Consider the following 18,114-nt stretch of genomic DNA (forward strand, 5'->3'; position numbering starts at 1 on the left):
TTGTGGCTCAGTACCTGAGTCCAGCAGAGGCAGTGAGGGAATAGCAAGGTTGCTGTGGCAGTAATGAAGTTTCTCTTGGGGATTTTAAATTAGGGCTCTGCTGGCTCATAGTGGTAAGGGAAGACTATATATTTAGAGAAACAGAGTTATTATATAGTGACACCTTCTGATTGTTTTAGGGGTCGTTCGTACACCTATATGAGAATGGTCTAGACAAAAGGGATGTTTAAATACATTAGGTGAGATTTTTAGCATTATGCAGATGGGGTAGGCACAGCCCTGAACCTTCATGTGGGTTTTGCTTTGCTTGGAACCCCCCTGCCTGTCTGTACCCTGACCCACTTTTGCTCACCTTCTGGTTTGAGGTCCTCGGCACTGGTTGACATCCTCCCCAGCCCTACTCCTGCTCTTTGCTCCCTATCATGAAGCTCCCTGACTTTGTGAAATTGCCAGCTTAGGGCCTGCATCCACCTTGCTCAGTCTCTCCGTCTCCAGTGCTAGCATAGAGCTGGTACCTTCCAGATGGATGAGTGCGTGGACCAGAAAGTTTCAATACATGATTTTGTAGAGACCGTACTGACTGAAACAGCTGGTTTGTTACTTTTCTGGACCCTCTTCGTTACAGCAAAGTGATTATTGGAATGGTTACTTATCTCACAGATGTATATAATGTATTGAGGGTTTGTTTTTTATTAAGCCAAAACCCTCAAAAATTTCCCATTAAATACTTTTGCATAATAGGGTGCCTGGCTGGCTCAGTCGGTGGAGCATGAGACTCTTGATCTCAGTGTTGTGAGTTCGAGCCCTGTGTTGGGTGTAGATATTGCTGAAAAAGAAAATCTTAAAAAAAAAAAAATTAAAAAAATTTTATTTAGAGAGAATGCATGTATGCTTGTGCAAGCGGGGAAGGAACAAAGAGGGAGGTAGAGAGAGGATCTCAAGCAGGCTCTGAGCTGTCAGCACAGAGCCTGACATAAGGCTTGATCCCATGAACCACGAGATCATGACCTGAGCGAAAATCAAAAGCCAGATGCTTAACTGTCTGAGCCATCCAGGTGCCTTCCCCCTCAAAATACTTTCTTTTTTTTTTAAGTTTATTAATTTACTTTGAGAGAGACAACAAGAGGGCTCTTTGTGCTGATAGCACAGAGCCCGACGCAGGGCTCAAACTCACAAACCGTGAGATCATGACCTGAGCTGAAGTCAGATACTTAACCGACTGAGCCACCCAGGCGCCCCCCAAAATACTTTTGAATAATGCTTAGGGCAACAAATGTTGATGCTTGTTTATTCTTTGTTGAGGTAATTGGGCATAAGATTCAAGAGGCCAAAATGGAAAAGTTTTTTCTCTTGAAAAATAGCAAATAAAGTAAAAGGGCTATTCTAATATTTAATCAGCTGGCAGTCTTTCTCTCTCATTTCATTTTCCTGCTTTTCAGTACAGTGATAATCTAGTTTGTGATATAATTGGCATACCATCATACATATCTTCTAAATCATTCAAGGAAGGTCATGGTACTTAACGTTGTGGTTTTTGTTTTGAGAGTTTGGTGGTACATTTAAAAAACAGAAAAAGAAATTTTCTTTAATGTTTATTTTTGAGAGAGAAAGTCAGAGCAGGACCAGGGAAGGGGCAGAGAGAGAGGGATACACAGAATCCAAAGCAGGCTCCAGGCTCCGAGCTGTGAGCACAGAGCCCGACACAGGGCTCGAACCCACGAGCTGTGAGATCATGACCTGAGCTGAAGTTGGACGTTTAACCGACTGAGCCACCCAGGCGCCCCTCGTGGTGGATTTTAAATGAAAACTCGGGATGGTGTATGTGATGTGACCCCTCCATGGCCAGACTGCTTGACTCTAGGCCTCCTGGCCTCCTGGGCCTGTCCGAGAAGAGCATTCTACTGTCAAGATAAGAGAGTTAATTATTACTGGCCAAGGTTCACTTTACTATTGTTCTCTCGTGTCTCTTTGGATAAAGATGGCTTCTGTTAGAAGTCGGGGGGGACCCCCGTCACACACACTGACAGATCCAGGGCACCGTGCCAGTCTGGCTCATTGCGTGTTTCTGGAGGCTGGAAAAGTGGCAGGTGCCATCCTCTCCTCACTTCAGTGACTTTTCTTGTACAGCCGCTGGCCCGTCCAACATTCCATAAGGAAACTGGAACAAAGCCGTGTGCCTCTGCTCTTTGTTTCTGAAAAGACTCACGCGGCTTTTCTCTTGCCCTTCTATGTAGTTCAGCCAACGCTACTCCTGAATTTGAAGGCCGGGGAGGTGATGACCTTGGCACGGAGATTGCTAACACCCTCTACCGGATATTTAACAATAAGAGCAGCGTTGACCTGAAGTCCCTCTGCATCAGTCCCGGGAGCACTGCTGGATTCTCTATGTGGACGTGCTGGTATGTATCATGTTGCCGAGACGGCCACACCCTCTGCTTTTGCTGGAGACTGGTTGGCCTACTTTCCATCTGGTGCTTTTGCCCTCTTCAAGTGGATGCTTTCAACTTCCAGGGTGAGATTAGATGGAAAAAGAATGATGTCCTGTAAAGTTTTATTTTTGTCATTTTGTAAAACTTTATTATTTATATATTAATTTATTTTGAGAGAGAGAGAGAGAGAGCGTGCACGTGCATGCAAGTGGGGAGGGACAGAGAGAGAGGGAGAGAGAATCTCAAGCGGGTTCCGTGATGCCAGCACAGAGCCTGACACGGGGCTCAAACCCCCAAACCATGAGACCGTGACTTGAACCGAGGTCAAGAGTCGGACGCTTAACCGAGTGAGCTACCCAGGCACCCCTGTATTGAGTTTTTTAAATTAAATACAACGTATGTATTGTATATATAATACCATCCTACAGTGAAATCATAGTCATATCATGGTAGCACCTAAAATTATCCCCCGAGCTCATCAGGGAAGAAATAAAAAACAAGAGATGCTTTCTAGATGCCATCAGGTAGAAGTTATAGGCAGAAGTTAGACAAGTTGGCGTACTCTTGTACGTGGAATGGGGATGAACTCTTTCTATGCATTTCATTTAGCCCTTACGACTCTTCAGTGAGCGGGCGCTATTGCCCCATTTACAGGTGAGGGAACGAAGGTTCAGGGAGGCAGAGTGACCTAGCGCAAGAGGTCTCAGCTTGTGAGTAGTGGTGTTGGCACTCAAAGCTGGGTCTCTAATGCCTGTGCCTGCTGTTGACCTCACCAAGCCCTCCTCCCTTGAAAGCACCATGGAACCCACCGTCGGTGTGTTCCTCACTTCCCAGGGGAGGACCCTGAGACCCTGCAGCCTTCTCCCCCGAGTCCACTCCTACAGGAGCCTCTCTAGGCCAATCTCCCATTTCCTTGCTGATGTTTTCCCAAATGCTCCTTGCCTGGTTTTGGCCCAAGGACGGTGTGATTAATTGTGCCACGTGCTTATTCGTGTAAGGCAGGCTCTCGTTGGGTCTGTTTATTCCTTTTAGTGAAATTTCATGAACCTTGAGATGAGTGGCTACATCTTCCCCTTCAGATTGAGGTCACAAGGCTAGGCCGTCAGCCAAACAGATTCTTTCATGAATCTAGAGATAAAGCAGATTCCGTGGACTGAGAGGGAACTTCTTGATGAGGAAGAGCCTGGCTGTCTCCAGATGTTGGCCCTGCATGAAACAGGGCGGGGCTTTCTGGATACTTTTAAATTAATTTGATAATGGGTGGAGCACAACTAGCCAAAAGGTAACAGTGGTTACCATTGTCCCGCGGGTTAGGGGTGTTCTGGACGCTGACGCTAATGGGTAAAAATAATGAAATGACAAGTCCGTTTGCTTCTCCTCATGTCCAATAAGCAGGATGTACCTTTTAGTGTGATTCCTACTAAGCAAGTACTTTTGCAGGTGCTGGATGTGATGAGGCGGGAGCCGGCAGCCTCCAGTCCTCACTGATAAGGGGCGGGCTTCACAGCCACCTGGGGAGGTGCAGCCCCATGGTACGAACTGTAAGGTTCCACCCTGTGTCTGAGGAACATTCTCTCTTTTCCTTCCTCCCCAAGAAGCTAAAGGCAGGAGTGTTGTGGTGCATTGCACCTGTCCGTTGGCGATCCTGCTTTTGCTCCTCGTCAGAATTTGTCCGCACTTGTGATTTTTATAGGAGGCTGGCCCGGTGAGGGGTCCTGATCCACTTTATGATTTCGTCCAGAGACCTGTTCTCTGAGTGAAGGCTTGTGCAAGATGGATGAATATCGGATGTTGTCTCAGCTTAGAACCGGCGCCCTCTTCCACGGGGCGGGGGTGGGGGTGGGGTGGGGGGAATATATGGTTAGCAGGTGCCTCAGTGGCACACCATGTCCCTGTCACCTGCAGACCTTTCCTTTTAAGACTCCTCGCGTTTGGATTTCTTCTCTCCTGTTTTTTCTCCAGGCTCTGTCTTATTTTGGAAATAAGACATGATCTTTTGAAATGTTGTCATCCTCAGAAAAGTTTTGAATGAATTAGGAAAGCAGTTTTTGAAATTCTGTTATTGAGGTAGATCCGTTTTTGTCATTCATGTAATTCGCATCTGTGGAGGCTTCCACTTCTGTGAAAGCAAATGTTTGCTTTCAGCCTTGATGGGAATGTGCCTCGTGCGTGCGAGGCACGCGTGGGTTTTTGTTTTATCTTTTACATCTAAAAATACGCGGAATGCATCGAGTCCATGTTTGAAGCAAGATGGTGGGAATCCAGTCTTGTCACTGGAATTGCAAAAGTGAGTGAATCTCGATGTATTTTTACCAACCGGTCCGGATAGTCCTCAGGCAGAGCCCATCTTTCAACCAAATATTCGCTGGGCAACTTTCCATGTTTTTATGCTTTTAGTGTAGGTGCCTTTACTTGAAACCTGTTACAGTCAGACCAACCACCTATTTCCAGTATTATTCTTTTTACCTCCATTGGGGTATTTTATGAGACTAGAAATGTAACTTCCTGGACGCTTCCCTCTTCTTTCCGCTTCGCACTCCTTCAGTGGCCTGGTTGTGACTCCGAGTGGGAGAACTGTCAGGACTCTGTCACATTGACAGTATACAGGCGACCTTTGGTGGGGAGACCGTCACAAGGCTGTCTTGTGATGAGCCCCGGGAGTGGGGATGAGAGGCTGGCACGTGGTCCGTGGCACTGGGCATGGGCAAGGCAGGGGGAGCAGGGGAGCGACCGCAGCACCTGGCAGCTGGCTATGTGTGGTGCCGGGAGGTGCTGAGCCCGGGGGTCTGAGAGGATGGTTGAGGGGAAGTCCAGGAGGAGCAGGTGTCTTGTGGGGAGACATGTTTTATACTTGGGCGTCCTAGCAGTATTACGGTTTTGGAGGTTTGCCTTGTGAAAAGAAACCCCTCTGGCTCAATCAGTTAAGTGTCTGATTTCAGCTCAGGTCACGATCTCACTGTTTATGAGTTCAAGCCCCGCGTCGGGCTCTGTGCTGACAGCTCGGAGCCTGGAGCCTGCTTCCGATTCTGTCTCCCTCTCTCTCTGCCCCTCCCATGCGCTCTCTCTCTCTCCCTCTCTCTCTCTCTCTAAACAATGAATAAATAAACATTAAAAAAAGAAAAGAAGACATCAAAAAGAAACCCCTCATTCCCAGAAGGCCAACAGCATAAGTTGTGCTCTTCCCCTAAAAGAAGAGTTCTGGAACCTGTGCACCTGACAGGGGAAGGTGTGTTTGTGACCAGGTGTATCCTCTTCTTCTCCACTTCTCCTGCTTCCCCACCTCTGTTATAGGAGGGATTTTCGCCCTGGAGCCGGGACCACGGCCCAGGCTCTCTGTAACGCTAGACGTCCCGCACCTCCCGTTCTCTCCTAGCTTGCCTGGGCCTGTTCAGACACCGGGTCGGGCCGCTTTGGGTCTTCATATCGCGCCCACTCTCCCCTGCCTCCTGGCTGTACCACTGTGTTTGGCAGAAAGGTTCTTGCTGGGCCGCAGCCGCTTGGCTTCCGAGAGAGGAAGGTAGGGCCTTCAAGCCCCTGTTATGTGCCAGGAATGGTAAGGATGCGATCTCATTTAATCCTCACGGTCACCCAGTAGAGAAGCGTGGCTTTGCTTTCCCGACGGGGAAACTGAATCCCGGAAGGTATGTGGCCAGCAAGCTGCGGAGAAGAGTGTCAGCCTCGCAGCGCCCCATCTGGCTTACCCCATCGTGTGGCACAGCCTGAGGAGCCTGGGCAGGCGGACCTGAGGCCTGGAGTGGGCTCATCCCTTGTATCCATGGAGGAGGGCGGGCTGATTGGTAACTGCCCTTTGGGGGGCCCTCGGCAGATAGGGTTTTAGCGTTCTGCCCTCTTGATTTCATCTCTTGCCGATAAGCCAGAATGTTGAAAATCAGAGTCTGTATCAGGCCACTGTGCACGAGTGAGAGGGCTTCTGTGTCCCCACCTGCCAAGTAAGGGTGGGTGATGGGCTCTCCAGGGTCCTTTCCGACTGGGGGGCTCCGTGGCTGCTGGAGCACTTTCTCTGCATAAAGTAGATGCTGTGGAAGAGTGGCGTGTGAAATGGTGGCCTTCAGCCCAGGCTGATCCTCAGGGCCACCTCAAGACTAAAGTACACATGCCAGGGTCTCACCCCGCATTTTTCTTTTTTCTTTAAAAAAAAAAAAAAATTTTTTTTTTTTTTAAGTTTGTTCATCCACTTTGAGAGAGAGCGTGAGCTGGGGAGGGGCAGAGAGAGAAAGAGAGAATCCCAAGCAGGCTCCACACGGCCAGCACGGAGCCCCACGCAGGACTCGATCCCATGAACCGTGAGATCATGACCTGAGCGGAAATCAAGAGTCGGCTGCTTAACCGACTGAGCCACCCAGGCGCCCCGGCTCCTTCCGCCTTGGTGACAACTCTGTGACATAGTTGTGATTTTTGCCCTTCATGAGGCGCGGAGCGCTGAGGTAGCTCCCGGCTGCCCGGTGAGCATGGGGATCCTAGCAGACAGTCTGACTCAGGAGTCCAGATGGAGCTCTTCGCTGTGCGGCAGTGTGTCTGAACCAGCGTAGAGAAGGGCTAGTCGCGTGCTAGGCGAGTAGGCTGCTGTGACAAAGCCAGGCAGTAGTACGGGCTGGCGGGGTGGAGTGGGGAGTCAGGGGAGGTCATATTTTAATAAGCAGTAATTATGCAGTGTCGTGGGAAGGGTGCTGTCTGCACTTGAGGTTCGAGCTTAAAGGGAAGTTAGAGATTTGCCCTGGGCACGAATGCAGCGTGTGAAGGAAACGCACCAGATTCTGAGTCGGGTTCGGAAGGCCCCGGGCTTGGGACCCGCCTGCCTTTGGTTAAGTAGCCACCAGGCTCCGCAATCAGGAGCCATTTGGGACAAAATGCAGGTGATCATTTCCTCCTTGAGTGCAGACCCAACTGGCTGGGGGGCCAGTTAGAGGAAATCCACTGCAAGCCAGGGCCTGAGTGGTGGCCCCACAGCTGATGCCAGCAGCGACCTCAGCCGTGGGGCCCAGGCCAGCACGGCCTCCAGGTGCTTCTTGCAATTAGGGTGACGCCTAGAGTGTCAGCCAGGAGAGCAACCGCCTGTTCTTTTCTTTATTTTGTAAATGCTCGGTCAGTATTTCTTAGGAACCAGTGTCCTTTACTTAGGATAATACTTAGAGTAAGAAATGACCCTTGCTTTTTCTTCCCACCTCACTCCCTGCCTCCCTTAGCTGCTGGAATGTGGCGGGAATTTGTTCGACACCATCTCCATTGCTGTAAAGGCTGCTCTCTTCAATACAAGGTGAGTCTTCCTGGAAACAGCCCCGTGGGCCTGCGGAGAACCCCAGCCGACACTTGTGATGAAGACTCAGGACACTTCTACCAAAGTTTCCAGGGGAAGGTGACAAGGGGTTTAGCGTGAAAAATGGTGGCCTTTAATGGTAAGCTCCGGATTTCACAAGATAAAACTAAATACATGCATATATTTCTGTATTTGTTTTTTATGTTATTATTTTCATAAGTAACCATGTCCCATGTAGAAAAATGTTAGAAAACCACAGAGAAGCAAATGGAGTGAAAACCACCCAGAGGTCGACTGTCCAAATACTGTTACTGGGCACAGAACTTCGGGGGCGTGGGTTTCACCTGTTGTGCAGTCTGCTACATCCCCACCACTACTGGCAATGCCTGACACAGAGTGGGTGCTCACATATTCCCCGATCAGACACAAGAATGTTCTAAACGCAGGGCGGCAGCCTGCATTTGGCTTTAAGAGCAGGAAGTGGTTACGCCACTGTGGTTAGGCTCCCCGGCCAGATGTGCAGCAAGGGACGAGGCACTCAGCCTTCTTGGAGTTGGCATTCCCTCTAACCGTTTGATCCTGTAGCCTTCTCCCTTTCTACGTGCCAGCTTCTTTGAGGACGGTTTGCAGCATTCAAAAATAAATACATGGGTGGTGACGTTCATGCCACGAGAGAGCTTACATTGAGGGAGTGGAGGACCGTGGGGTTTAGAAAATGAGGGTTAGAGACTTCTAGGGTTATCGTCTAAGGGGTTAATTGGATAAGTAGGCAAGGGTATTATTCTAGAATGTTCATCACAGCCTCTTTGTAATGGTGACAAGTTGGGAACAACCGGAGTGTCCCAACATAGGGGATCGAAATCCTGCACAGCAGCCTCTTTAGAAGTTTGTTAATCCAGAAACCCAGTCATTAAACACAGACCTCTCATCTTGTTTGTTTCGTTGATTTTTACTTTTGGTAACTCGTATATTTAATATGTCTGGATATGTCCCAGGATGGTCATTGTGATTCTTTTCTAGGGCTCCCATCATAGGCGACTTAACATTCATCTGTATTTTAGAGGTTTTCTATGGTGGATTTAGACTACCTGGGTAATTCAGAAGAAAACAAAAACAAAGTTAAGTAAATTCAGGTGAGACATTGCAGGATGGAGTACCTGCTGAGAACGAAAGCTGTGGAGCCCCCCACCCCCACCCCAAGCTGTGCCACTAGACTCCTGGCTGAGACCAGTCAGGAGGCGGGCCACGCCTTTGTGGCCACCGTGGGGCCCGAGTACCAGTGCCATTTGTGGCAGCCTGTGCTCGGGCTCTATCGGAGAAGAAAGGAAGTGGCCATCTGTTGGACCTGGAGCTTTGGAAAGCACTCCCCATCTGCCAGCTGGTTTTCCACAGGCACCAGGGCAAAAAGAGAGAGTAGAACCAGACAAGGCTCGAGGCTGTCTGGCTGTGGGGGGAAGTGTTGGGCAAGCTGTGCCCCAGGATGGTAAGACCCAGCTGCTCAAGTTGGGGAGGACACCTGTCCTGGGTGTAGCCAGGAGTCTTGTCCCCAGAACAAGAATAGCCCTGCAGGTAGCAAAGGATGTGGACCATGTGAGACATCAGGTCCCCTGGTACGTGGAAAGACCATACATCCAGTTCATGTCCTTTAGAAGGACAGAGGCTCTTCTGTAGCCCTTCTGCTGAACTACGTTGTGGCCAAAGTGTCAGGAAGGAGTGTGTGTGTGTGTGTGTGTGTGTGTGTGTGTGTGTGTGTTTTAACATAACTGACCCAAATTCAAATGGATTACCTGACTTGCTCAAATAGGATATTACTTAGTACTTCCACTCTGGGTGCCCTTGACACGGAGACTGTGAGCCAGGGCAGACCCTAGCAGGACTCCTTGGCTCCTGTGGACGTTCCCTGGCCGCGGCTTATCTGCTCTGGATGTTGCCTTGTGTAGGGACAGCCAACAGGGCTGGAATCATCGACGGCTTTTGTTAGAGGAGCAGGGAAAGGCACCAACGCTGTTTCTATCACGGTAGCTGAATGGACCGCCTCTTCCTCCCTGGCTCCCCCACCCCAGACAGAGATGAATGGACTCTGTGGGTTAAATGTATTTTCCAGCACCCGGCTTAAGAAACAACGTGTTCAGGCCCCCAGAAGCCCTCTCACCCTCCACCCCCGTGCAGTCACTACACCCACTGAGGAGAACCGTTGTCCTGTAACAATAGAATGGTTTTGTCCTTGATATAAATGAAATCATACCGTGTGGTGTTTTTGTGTGTCTGCTTCATTCACTGAGCATTATGTTTTGAGACACTCGTATTGTGGCCCGGAGTCATAGTTTGCTCTGCGCGGCCTGCTGTTCCATTGTGTGACTGTGCCATAGTTGATTTATCCATTCTGCTGTTGATGAGCATCTGGGCAGTTTCCAGTTTTTTTGGCTATTCCAAACACGAACATTTTTGTATTTTTCTTGCACGTATTTACCCATTTCTGTTGGGTATGGGTGAAAGTTTTGGATCATAAGGCATGGCTGTGTTTGGTTTTAGTAGATACACTGCAAAACAGTTTTCTAAAGTGCTTTTACTGGATGATACTCCCACCAGTGTTGTATAAGCATCCTGGGTTGCTTCATATCTTTGCCAACTTGTGGGCTTTTTTTTTCTTTTTTTTTTGTCTTTTTAATATCCGTCATTCTAGTGAGTGTCTCTTGGTATCATATTGTTTTAATTTGCATTTCCTTGATGAATATTTAAGTTGAATATCTTCTTGTGTGTTTATCAACTACTTTAGTGGCCTCTTTTATGAAGTCCCCATTCCAGTCTTTTTGCCTATTTTTCTGTTGGGTTGTCTTTTACGTTTGGTAGGAATTCTTTACGTAACATGTCTGCTTATATGTACACATGCACGCACACACACGTTTGCAAATATTTTTCTCCATTCTGGATTCTCTTTTTAACTTCTAAATGTTGTCTTTTGACAAACAGGAGTTCATATATATATATATTTTAATTTTTTTTAATATGAAATTTATTGTCAAATTGGCTTCCATGCAACACCCAGTGCTCATCCCAAAAGGTGCCCTCCTCAATACCCATCCCCCACCCTCCCCTCCCTCCCATCCCCCATATCAACCCTCAGTTTGTTGTCAGTTTTTAAGAGTCTCTTATGCTTTGGCTCGCTCCCTCTCTAACCTCTTTTTTTTTTTTTTTTTTCCTTCCCCTCCCCCATGGACTTCAGTTAAGTTTCTCAGGATCCACATAATAATTAATTTTGAAACATTGTACAGAGGGCCATTGAGAAAATGTCTCATTCTGCTTAGTGCTGATTATGCATGCCTTTCTGAAAGTAGAACATCAGCCTGATGTGGGAAGATCATTTCATTTCTAATATCCGTTTAGTCGAGATTAAAAATTAGCAATAAGTGCAGCCTGTGTACAGAGGCCCTGGCCAAGGAAATCAAAGAGGTCGGGTTTATCCCTTTAGACAGCACTGGAGACATTCCCCCCTTTGGGAACGTCTCTACTAGCGTAAGTAGCTCTTTCCAGAATAATGAAATGTTAGCTATTGATGTTCTCTTAGCCCCCAGGCTTTCTCATCAGCCTTAGTAGCACTTCCTAATACCTTTCAGAACATGGTCTTCACTTCCATGGGTCTAAATATGTTAATTTGGACAAATGTGTTTCTAAATATAGAGCAGATGGACACATTGACGGTAGTTATGGGCAGGGACTCCTCAGCACCTGCCTAAGTTCTTAGTGACCCAGGCTTTATCTTCGTCATCTGTTTACCTGCCAACATGTTAAAAGTGGACAGGTTGGTCAGTTTCAGAGAAAATACAGACACGTGTCCATTATTCTTCTCTGGTTTTCTAGTTTCTCTGCCTTTATATAGGCAGATGCTGTTACGTTAGCAGTGGTGCAGAGCAAACACTGCTGTTGGGGCCCGAAGGCCTGCGTTTAGTCTTTGCTGCAACAATTATTAGTGCCTGTGACCTTGAACAAGTAATTAAATCTTAGGCAATAAATGAGTCCCTCCTTGTGGCAGTTAGTGTGTTAGACTCTGAGGATGGGGAGGGGAGGACAACATTGACCATGGTTTCATTTGTCTTTTTCTGTCTTTGAAGAACATAACTGAGTAACAGGCAATTAAAATGTCCAACTCTTACCTATTTCATTGCTTTTTTGTTTTCAATGAAATAATAAATGTGGAAGGATTCCAATAAACTCTAGAGGATTATCCAGATATATGGTATTATTTTATTGTAGTGTATTCCATTGGTACACATAATTTTACATATTCAGAATATCTTGGATACAAAGGCCTCCAGTGTCAAAGAAGAGTTTCTGAGTAACAAATGAATTTCTGCATGAAAGTAACAAGGTAAAGACCAAGAAGAATCTCATATAACTGATCACATAATAACTCATCACATTCCCTAACAAGTCCCTCACACCCTGTGTAATTTAAGCATGAAGGGATTCACTCTTAGGTTAAGATTCTTTGCCTTGTTCACAAACAGCACAATATAGCAATCTGTGTGCTAGGTTTTATGATTCTTCAGATGTTCACAGTTCTCAACACAATTGCATCTATCGGGTTTTGGTTTTTTTTTTTTCTCCCTTTATGGTAAGCCCTTTTTGTGTCCTGTTTAAGAAATCTTTGTCTACGCCAAGATGCTGAAGATTAGTTTTAGGTTTTTAGTTTTTCTTCTAAAAGCTTTATTGTTTTGTCTTTCTCCTTTATCTCTACAGTCCATTTGGTATGGATTTTTATATATGGTATGAGGCGGGGATCAAGATTCCTTTTTTTTCCCCCCCGTGTGCATATCCGATTGACCAAGCGTTATTTTTAGAAAGACCTCCTTCCTCCACTGCTCTCCGGCGTTGCCTGTGCACTCTTGAGAGGGATGGCAGGGATGAGGATGATAAAGTACAAGCAGAGTGTGACTTCATCTTGTGAGGCGCAGGAATTCTGACCCCTGTCGTCAATCTCAAGAAAAAGAAGTTCTCTTTCTTCCTCACGGGAAGCGGGGATTTTGATTGGGCTTCTGTTTCCAGGATCCCAAGAGTTCGGGTTCTAGAGGATGAAGAGGGGTCCAAGGATATTGAGCTCTCGGATGACCCTTATGACTGCATCCGGCTAAGCGTGGAGCATGTCCCCTGCATTGTCACCCTGTGCAAGGTATGTGGTTGTATCTGACGGCTTTGGACTTCCTTGTGAGTCTGCTTCAACCCCAACCCATTAAGGTTACTTAATAGATTGAGAAGCTACAGCTGCACAAATCATATAGAAATAGCTTTAATCCAAATCCAGTAATTTGCTTATTTTAGAAGCCACTATATGAGCAGCTTTTCCTTTTATTTTATTTGTTTTAATTGGAAGACATGACGGAGTCGCAGGGGGACACGAGGGGGTTCATAGTAATAGTAGCCAGAGTTTTTTAAGCTCCTCCATACCAGGCATTTCACTGAAACACCCTGTGTGCACATTTCCCTTAATTCCCTCAATTCTATGGGGTCGAGGCTGGAAGAATAATAGCAGGGAGGTTGAAGGGCGAACACTGCCCCCTCTGTGCTCTGTAGTGTCCATATCTGTGAAGTGAGGGGTGGGAGCAGGATCTGGGCATCTGTTGTGTCAAGTGTGGCTTTTACGTTAGCACCGAGGCCCGTGGAGCCCAAGCTCTGGCTGATGCTGCTGTGTACCTGGCGCTGCCCAAGGCCGTGCAGACGGGCCTGCGTTGGCTGAGATTGTCCCTGATTCCGCACAGGATTCATGGAAAAACAGGACTGTATGGGTCAGGTTTAATGCCACTGAAGTCACTTCACGAACCTGGGGCTTTGGTGAAATGTGGGGACTGGCCAAAGCCATCTGCACTTGACTCATTTTTGAGCATGTGACTTAGCTTGCACCCCCTTGATTCATCTTTGTCTTCAGCGAAGCATCTGTGTGGCCTCACATGTCAGTTTCTCCCTGGGCCCCTCTGTTGGAGACGTTTGGTGGCCTCACTTGGATAGTCTCTGAATTACGGCTCTAACCCCACTCCCACCCCACGTTTCCTTTTTATGCTTTTGTTGTTCTGCTGGCAGAGTGGCCCGTGATAGAATTGCTGAACATTGTTTCAGGCATTTTCCACATGAGCAGAATCTAAAATAAGATCTGGAACGGGCAGTGCAGGTTCTTTGCTGGTGGAGATACTCCCTCCACGAGGCTGTCCAGGGTGGGCATCTGGGATGTGTGTTACCCGCGTGTGCACTCTGACCTTGCAGATTGGCTACCGGCACGTAGTGGATGCTACTCTCCAGGAGGAGGCCTGCTCCTTGGCCAGCTTGCTGGTGTCCGTGACCAGCAAGGGAGTCGTGACATGCATGAGGAAAGTGGGGAAGGGCAGCCTGGACCCAGAGAGCATCTTCGAGATGATGGAGGTGAGGCTTGGCCCTGAAGCAGGTGCAGGCACTGTCTGGGAGGGTTTGCTGCCGCTTCTTACTCCCTTGGTCACACCAGGGGAATTCTGCCTTTGCGCCCTTGACCCCAGACTTAGAGCTGGGAGAACAGCTGGTGTGAGCCGGTTTCTACTGACATGGCAAAGGGTGGTGGCCGTGGGGGGCTCCGGACTGGGAGGTAAGGAACCTGTCAGTGATCGTTCCTTGTCCTCTCCCTCTCTGATCTCACATTTCCATGGTTCTAGATGAAACGGATGAGTGCGTTGGACTGATAACGTGGAATCGCTTGTAACTAAAACCCCAGGCTTTTGTGATCTGATGAGGGAACTGGGGTCCCGCCTGACTGCTTCCTGTCCTTTGAAGGGAATGAGAAAAGGTAGAGCCGGGGGGCTGAAGGATGCCGTCTCCCCATGTCTTCATGGCTCTAGAAGTGTTCAAAAGGAGACAGACAGGAAATCCTTCCAACTGCCTCGGGGTGGGTCACTCCCCACGGGTCTCAGGCTGTCAGGCAGCACCAACCATTGGGGTGGTGCGTGTGTCTCCCTTACAGGCCTGAAAGGCCCCCGTGGCAGGGACCACCTGTGTCTTCCCAGATTCCCCTTCCCCCACGTCCACCTTGACTTTCCAGAAATCTTTGAGGACTCTGACACTGACCGACTGACTGACTGACTGACTTGCTGGGAACAGAGTTGGCCAGACCCAGGTTTTTTGCTCTGGGTACTGCATCACAACTCAACGTCCAGAGGTCATGGCTGACTAGCAGGCAAGGTTGCCACTCACACTCTTCCTTCACGCCTGGAAACGCTGACTTTGCACTGAAGGCTCTAAGCATTTAAAGTCCATTTTCTCTTTCTGTTGCCTTATTTGAAAGCAAAAATGAGCGGTGTGCACGGTGTCGAGAACTCAGGCGTGAAGACAGACTACCCGGGCTGGGAGGCAGCTCATCTCAGGGAGAGCGTAACAGCGGTCGGGATGCCTGCCGCTGGACGTGTTGTGAGGCCGTATGACGGCCCCTAAGGGCGTGGGGGTGCGGCAATGTCGCGGCTTGGGTCTGCCCGGAGCTCAGGTGTCTCTTGCCGTGCACGGCAGGGGGATTCTTCGTGGCCCGGTTGGTCAATTGGTTAGTTTTTTTTTTTTAAACAAAAACCCTTCAAATACTTTATAAGTTCTGCCTCTCTAGACAAGTGGCTCTGAAACCTTGTCTTGGAAGGAGCTCTTCTCCCCCACCTCTTCCAGGAGAATTTTACGGGAATCCCAGTACGTAAAACAAGAAAAGCAGTAAGGAATCACGACAATTTATCGGGCACTCACTTTGTGTCAGGTGCTCTGTGTTTAGTGCTTTAAACATATTATGTCATTTATCTATTTACTTATTTTTAATTTACTTTTGGGAAAGCGCAGGTGGGGGAGGAGCAGAGAGGGGGACAGAGGACCCGAAGCAGGCTCTGTGCTGACAGGCTGAGAGCAGCAAGCCCAATGTGGGGCTCCAGCTCACAAACCACGAGCTCATGACCTGAGCCAAAGTCAAGATGCCTCCTCCCGACTGAGCCACCCAGGCACCCAACCTATTATGTCATTTAGTCCTTAGCCTTCCTGTGGGGCAACCATTGTTGTTATCCTTGGTTTTGCAGACGTGGACATTGAGACATGTAGCAGATAGGTAAGTTGCCTGTGGGTTTCCCAGCTCATCATGCCGGCAGTAGGATTCACACCCAGACTGTGCGCTTCTAGGGCTGCCCTGGCACCCCTGCAGCCACACTGAGCTATTTTTAACCCTACAAACCAGGTAGGCTGTGGCTGCCGTGGCTGGTAGGAGAGCCAGAGCTCTGTCTGGTGAGCCGAGCTACATCCTCCTCCAGGGCTCGGCAGATGAGGTCTGCAGACCCAGCTCAGGGGGAACCATAGCCCCGTGGTCCTGTCTGACTGCTCTGGCCTCACCCAGGGAAGCAGCAATCCAGAAATGCCTGTTGTGAAGCTTAAAACATCGGTGGGGGGTTGGCCTCTGCCGTTCACATTCAGACCTCCCAAGTCCTAGTGTCCTGTCTGTCCCGTCCCCTCTTACCCTGTCCCCCACCTTCATTCATATGAGTAATCAGTAACCCTCTCTGATTGACTCTGACATGCTCTCCTTCTCTCATGTTATGGTAAAAAACCTTTCTGGTCACTTTGGTCCTTAGCCCTGACTTTGCATCTCATGCAAGTGAACACTTCCCACTTTTGGAATGAGATCTTTTCATATGAATTTCCGGCAATACTTGGAGTCTCATCCTGTGTTCCAGTTAGGGGCCAGGGGAGAAGTTCCTCGTAACTGGGAGAGTTGAGGCGAGGGTCTTGGCCTGGGTATCTTTCTCCCTGACGTTGCTGAGAGTGGAACCGGCAGCACAACTGAATGAAAACTTCTATGGGAATGTGGAAGACTTGACGACATGGAGACCTGTGGTTGGTTCATCATAGTCTTGAAATACACATGAGCAGGGCGCCTGGGTGGCTCAGTCGGTTAAGAGTCTGACTTCAGCTCAGGTCATGATCTCCTGGTTCATGAGATCAAGCCGCGTGTCGGGCTCTGTGCTATCAGTGCAGAGCCTACTTTAGATCCTCTGTCCCCCTCTCTCTGCGCCTCCCCTGCTCACTCTCTCTCTCTCTCTCTCTGTCTGTCTCCCCCTCAAAAATGAACATTAAAAAAAATTATTCATGAGCTCAGACACAGAAAACAGTTTCATAAAGAAAGATTTTTGTATGTTAGTGAGTTCTTTTTGAGGGCCCCTCCTCGTGTCTCCTGTGTGGGGGCTAATTAGGAAGTCTGCGGGTTGTCTGACCTCTTGATGCGTCTTGCTCCTGACATCCCATTCTTTTAGCCTCTCTGCATGGCAGCGATACCGGAGACCCTACCCAGGTATCAGCTGGGTCCCCTCTGAACAGTCCCGCTTAGAGATCTGGTGGCAGGTGAATGAGAAACTGCTTGTTCAAACGTGTCCCCAGAGCCATCTGTTCCTTCATTAGACACACTCTCGGTTCCCTGTGGCCTCCCTCTGCCTTCGCCCCACCGGGCAGCAGGACTCGGCAGTAACCAAAACCAGGTCTGCTTGACGGTTTTGCTGCTTGTTGTAATGGCAGCGGGAGTGCTAAGCGGGAGCTGATGGCTGAGGCAGCCTTGGCTGCTTCCTGCTGGCCGCCTGGGCCTGGGGTAGGTGTTCTCCTTTGTTTTTGTTTTTAGTATGAGATTTTTCCAGAAGGTAACTGTTCTGTCGTTGTTGTTGTTGTTTGGGGGTTGTTTTTGTATTGACTTGTTTAATTAAATAAAAGTCCCTTAAGGCAGATGGAGCCGGTATAGTTTGGAGGTATAGTTTGGACGGCTGGCAGGCAGCGAGGGAAGCTCTCCTGGTCTGGGTGTGTGTGCCTCACAAGTGGGTGTGTGCTCTCTTCTGCCCTGCAGACTGGCAAGCGAGTGGGCAAGGTGCTGCACGCCTCCCTGCAGAGCATTCTACACAAGGAGGAAAGCCTGGGGCCCAAGAGACAGAAAGTCGGATTCCTGGGATGACTCACGTCAGCGCAAACACGGGCTGCGTGTTTCTTCCTTTTCCTTTTTTAAGCCGCAGTTTGTATATATTTTTCTTACCTGCTGTAAACCTGAGCTGACATTCGTATGTGTAAAATTAAAGTCTGTTTTCTAGTCCGGTTTGGTATGGCTAGAGTTCTTCAGCTGTAAGCCAAGGTGCCGTTCGGTGACCGCCCGGAAAGTCTGGCCCTCGTCTAGCAATGGCAGCTGAGCCCAGGGTTGCTGTCCAAGGGGGAATTCTCTGGTCGTGCCTCTCCAGGGAGACTCCTTTATCTCCTGCTGCAGGAGTTCAAAACAACAACACAAACACGAGAATAAGGGCCTGCCAGAAAAGTGGTTTAAAGGAAATGCTTATGATAATGTATTTTGTGAAAAATATTTCCCCTGTAGGGGTTTCAAAACAAGAAAAACACACACACGGTTCATTC

The 18,114-nt window shown here is 48.6% G+C and overlaps 1 protein-coding gene across 1 annotated transcript in view; it reads left to right on the top strand.

The window, feature by feature from the left end:
• EXOSC7 (exosome component 7) overlaps positions 1–17,803 on the top strand; it is a 36,437-nt gene extending 18,634 nt beyond the window's left edge. Inside the window, 6 exon segments of the mRNA XM_042978744.1 lie at positions 2,235–2,362; positions 2,365–2,399; positions 7,634–7,704; positions 12,748–12,871; positions 13,957–14,112; positions 17,564–17,803. Coding sequence (XP_042834678.1) covers positions 2,235–2,362; positions 2,365–2,399; positions 7,634–7,704; positions 12,748–12,871; positions 13,957–14,112; positions 17,564–17,668 — 619 coding nt within the window. The 3' untranslated portion in view covers positions 17,669–17,803.
• Positions 17,804–18,114: the final 311 nt, after the last annotated feature.

This window comes from Panthera tigris, chromosome A2 (assembly GCF_018350195.1).
Source record: "Panthera tigris isolate Pti1 chromosome A2, P.tigris_Pti1_mat1.1, whole genome shotgun sequence".
Classification (NCBI taxonomy): domain Eukaryota; kingdom Metazoa; phylum Chordata; class Mammalia; order Carnivora; family Felidae; genus Panthera; species Panthera tigris.